The sequence below is a fragment of the Rhagoletis zephyria genome, unplaced genomic scaffold (assembly GCF_001687245.7).
Source record: "Rhagoletis zephyria isolate East Lansing unplaced genomic scaffold, Rhagoletis_zephyria_1.1 Rzeph_scaffold_00040, whole genome shotgun sequence".
Classification (NCBI taxonomy): Eukaryota; Metazoa; Arthropoda; class Insecta; order Diptera; family Tephritidae; genus Rhagoletis; species Rhagoletis zephyria.
Genome location: NW_016157124.1, coordinates 122,051 through 125,906, shown reverse-complemented (window position 1 = coordinate 125,906; position 3,856 = coordinate 122,051). Strand labels below are relative to the sequence as shown.

At 37.8% G+C, this 3,856-nt stretch overlaps 1 protein-coding gene across 1 annotated transcript; it reads right to left on the bottom strand.

The window, feature by feature from the left end:
• Positions 1-398: 398 nt before the first annotated feature.
• Mccc2 (methylcrotonyl-CoA carboxylase subunit 2) lies at positions 399-3,271 on the bottom strand. Its single transcript, XM_017620917.1, has 4 exons — positions 2,506-3,271; positions 2,196-2,449; positions 1,258-2,144; positions 399-1,198 (listed from the first exon to the last, which is right to left on the bottom strand). Exons 1-4 carry the CDS (start codon positions 2,635-2,637, stop codon positions 723-725), a joined length of 1,749 nt encoding a protein of 582 aa, XP_017476406.1. The 5' UTR covers positions 2,638-3,271; the 3' UTR covers positions 399-722.
• Between the last annotated feature and the right edge of the window lie 585 nt (positions 3,272-3,856).

Below are 3,856 nucleotides of genomic sequence, written 5' to 3'. Positions count from 1 at the left end.
CAAAATGATGGTATTGTCACGTAAACTGTGGCAACTCGAACAGAAAAGCAAGAAAATTGCAGAATGTTCAAGGAATGACGTAGAATAAACGACAGCGAGAAACGTCAAGTGGATGAATTATGCGAACAGCGCGAGAATGAGCAATAGACGCCAGAACGTTCTAGAGTTGCCATGAGTGCGAGCGCAGGTATATAAGGCCACTACCACAGTAGAAGTCAAGTTAGTTGCAAGGTATACTGCGGTTGCAAGTCAGCAAGCTTCACGACAAGAATATGAGATTGCGCCCAAGAGAGGATTTTTGAGCGTAATTTTTGCGTGACGTCATCTTGGTGCAATTGCGAGAGAAATGCCAAAACGCATAGGAAACAATGCGGAAAAATGTGTTAATATCAATATTAAATGGTCCAACTTTGCAGGAATTAATAAATATTCGAAGTTTAATTAAATAGGAATGTATATATGCAATTTTAGCTATTAGATATTTTGTTTTCAACACCAATAGATTTTGCTTCAAAAAGTTTCCATTTTATCGATAATTGTTTTTATACCTACATAAATAATATGTTTGTATGTATTATGTACGTTTTAAAAGTTGGTAAAAAATTACAAAAACACTTCTTATTTCTAATAAATGCAACAGTTTCCTCAAAGATTATTCACAACCCGATACAAAATATATCTAAATAAAAGGCAACAAGTGTTAACTTTAGATCTTAACCCCATTACATGCGAAATACACCGAACCTTGTAGGTTGGCCCGCATTATTTAAAGCCGCTTTTAAACTTAATCCCAATACTTGACGTGTGTTAGCCGGGTCAATGATGCCGTCGTCCCACAAACGTGCTGAGCTATAATATGGTGAACCTTCTTTTTCGAATGTCTCCACAATAGGTGCCCTCAATGTGTTAGCTTCGTCCTCGGTAAAGCTCTTACCGGCGCGTTTCCGCTGATCTGCTGTTATTTGTGCGAGAACATTAGCTGCCTGGGTACCACCCATTACGGAGATACGTGAATTTGGCCACATGTAGAGAAAACGTGGTGAATACGCACGTCCACACATTCCGTAGTTTCCAGCCCCATAAGAACCACCAATAATAACGGTAAATTTAGGCACATTCGCACAGGCTACAGCAGTGACCATTTTTGCGCCGTTCTTTGCTATACCATGGGCCTCAGCATCACGACCTACCATAAAACCTTTTAAAAGAAAATGGCGTACAATTAGAATTAATAAAATTTATATTGCTATAACATACCAGTGATATTTTGTAAAAAGACTAGCGGTATATTACGTTGTGCGCAGAGTTGGATGAAATGAGCACCTTTAAGCGCACTTTCCGAAAACAATACGCCATTATTGCCGATTACGCCAATAGTATTACCATAAAGTTTGGCAAAACCACAAACTAAGGTCTCGCCATAAAGTTTCTTAAATTCTGTAAAACGACTTCCATCCACTATACGTGCTATCACTTCGCGCACATCAAAACTCTTTGTTAACGTGGTACCTACAATTCCATACAAATCACGCTGATCATATCTGGGTTCCTCGATCGATTCTTTGTTGGTGGATTGAATTGCTTTATTCGCCGTTTGACTTGAATATAATAATTGTTCATTGTATCCATTGGTTGAGGGCAAATTCAAATTTCGCACAACTTGTCTAGCCAAATAAAGAGCATGTTCATCGTCAACAGCATAATGATCAGTTACTCCAGACGTTTTGCAATGCAAGTCAGCTCCACCCAAGTCCTCAGCGGAAACTTCTTCGCCAGTAGCGGCTTTTACCAAAGGTGGTCCCGCTAAAAATATGGTTCCTTGGCGTTTTACGATAATACTCTCATCAGCCATTGCAGGAACGTAGGCACCTCCAGCAGTACAGCTGCCCATTACAACTGCGATTTGAGGTATACCTAAAGCGGACATGTTGGCTTGATTATAGAAAATCCGTCCAAAGTGTAGCTTGTCAGGGAATACTTCCGCTTGGCGTGGTAAATTAGCGCCGCCAGAGTCCACCAAGTATATACAGGGCAGACGATTTTCTTGTGCAATCTCTTGAGCACGTAAGTGTTTCTTTACCGTTATTGGGTAGTAAGAACCTCCTTTGACAGTAGCATCATTGGCAACGACGACGCATTCAGTACTATAATTAACTACTTTAGAGAAATTATTCTTGAGGATTCATAATACATACCCACATACTCTGCCAACGCCAGTAACAATGCCACCAGAGTTTACAATTTCTTTACCATAGAGATTATAACCCGCCAAAGTGCTTAACTCCAGAAATGATGAACCTTTGTCAAGCAATAAATTAATGCGTTCTCTAGCCAAAAGTTTGCCTCTTGAAGAATGACGCTCGGTCGCTGTAGGTCCACCCCCTGCCAGCACATTCCGAGTGATTTCATTTAACTCGTTTACCAATTTAGCCATTTGGCCGTCATTTTCCTGTGAATGTTTAATAGGTGAGTATACTGTAAAAATCAATTTCTACTAGATTGAACCTTAAACTCCTCAGAGGTCTTATCAACTGATGATGACAAAACATCTGCATCGCCCACGTGCAAAAGTCGCCCTGAGTGGCGAGAAACATGTACTGTAATTTGATTTCTGAACACAGACACTAACTTTAACATAATTTAATCTACGATAATTACAAAACAAAATAAGATTTGTAATAATAAAAAAAACAAATTAATTTTGTATTTGGGTCTAATTGACGAGTCAAGCAAAGGCAAGTGGACAAGGTCACGTCACCCGGTGATAGCATTGGATAACGTAGAACAGCTGTTCTTATATTAGGTTTACATATAGGTAGATTATCCTCATTTTGGAGCTTAACTCCTTAATATGTAATTAGAACAAGTAATTTTTAAGCAAAAAACAAAACCGACTTCAATTCTCTATAAAGATTTAAGATTATTGTTAATTTTTTCACGATCCAATTATTGGCTTTCCCATGGCACTCCAATTACATAGTTCGCTCTCTCATTCGTAATTCGCACTCCAATTACCCTTCGAATTACGTTATTCACCATACAAAACTTGCAAAGCGAATTACCTCACTTGTTGGTAATTCAGATCCAATTACCATGCGAATTAGGAATAAATCGGTGCCGTCTCTAATTTTTATCGGAAATTTATCGATACTAGCTCACAAATCAATACTAGCATTTTTTCGAGTACGAATTAATTTAATACGGAAACTTATAAATTTTTAGGTAGAACCTACATTTTGTACCAGTTTTGTAGCCAAGAGTAACAAAAAAAAACACATAGACAGAGAACTGTCAAATCGAATTAAGAATGTGCGCGTGGGAGTTCGCGATCGTAATTGGGGGAGCGAACAAAGCAAAAGTATGTTCACATATAAATATTATCACAACAATTGTAGGTAATTCAGATCGAATTACCATGCGAATGACGAACGAATCGGTGCCTTCTCTAATATTTATCGGAAATATATCCAAGTTTTCACCGGCCTGGCCTATTTGCTGGCACTTTTTCTAGTTGTAGAATAATATTAATAAAATATTATCTATATATATTAAAATTGTTGATAACTTAAATTTTAGCTCCATACTCGATATTTGCAGTATACAAAAGTAATAATAAATAGCGAAGAACTAGAACAAGAACTACAGCTGCCAAACGAATTACTAATGTGTGACGTGGAAACAAGGTAATTCACGAATTACTTAGCGAATTACTTTGGAGCGAATTACGAAACGTGGAAACATCGTATTAATCACCCCGTTTACACAGGCAAATCTCAGATTATTGCCGTGAAAAAAATTAAATATATGGAGAATAAAATTATAACTAACCAGTCCGACAGCAAGTTAATGTGGAAAT

What these genes read in the sequence shown, in the direction of transcription:
- Mccc2 (XM_017620917.1), bottom strand. Translation starts at nt 2,637, where the DNA reads ATGTTAAAGTTAGTGTCTGTGTTCAGAAATCAAATTACAGTACATGTT. An exon ending in GGCGTTGGCAGAGTATGTGG is followed by an intron (nt 2,145 to 2,195) that starts GTATGTATTATG and finishes AGTTAATTATAG; the next exon opens with TACTGAATGCGTCGTCGTTG. An exon ending in CTTTTTACAAAATATCACTG is followed by an intron (nt 1,199 to 1,257) that starts GTATGTTATAGC and finishes TTCTTTTAAAAG; the next exon opens with GTTTTATGGTAGGTCGTGAT.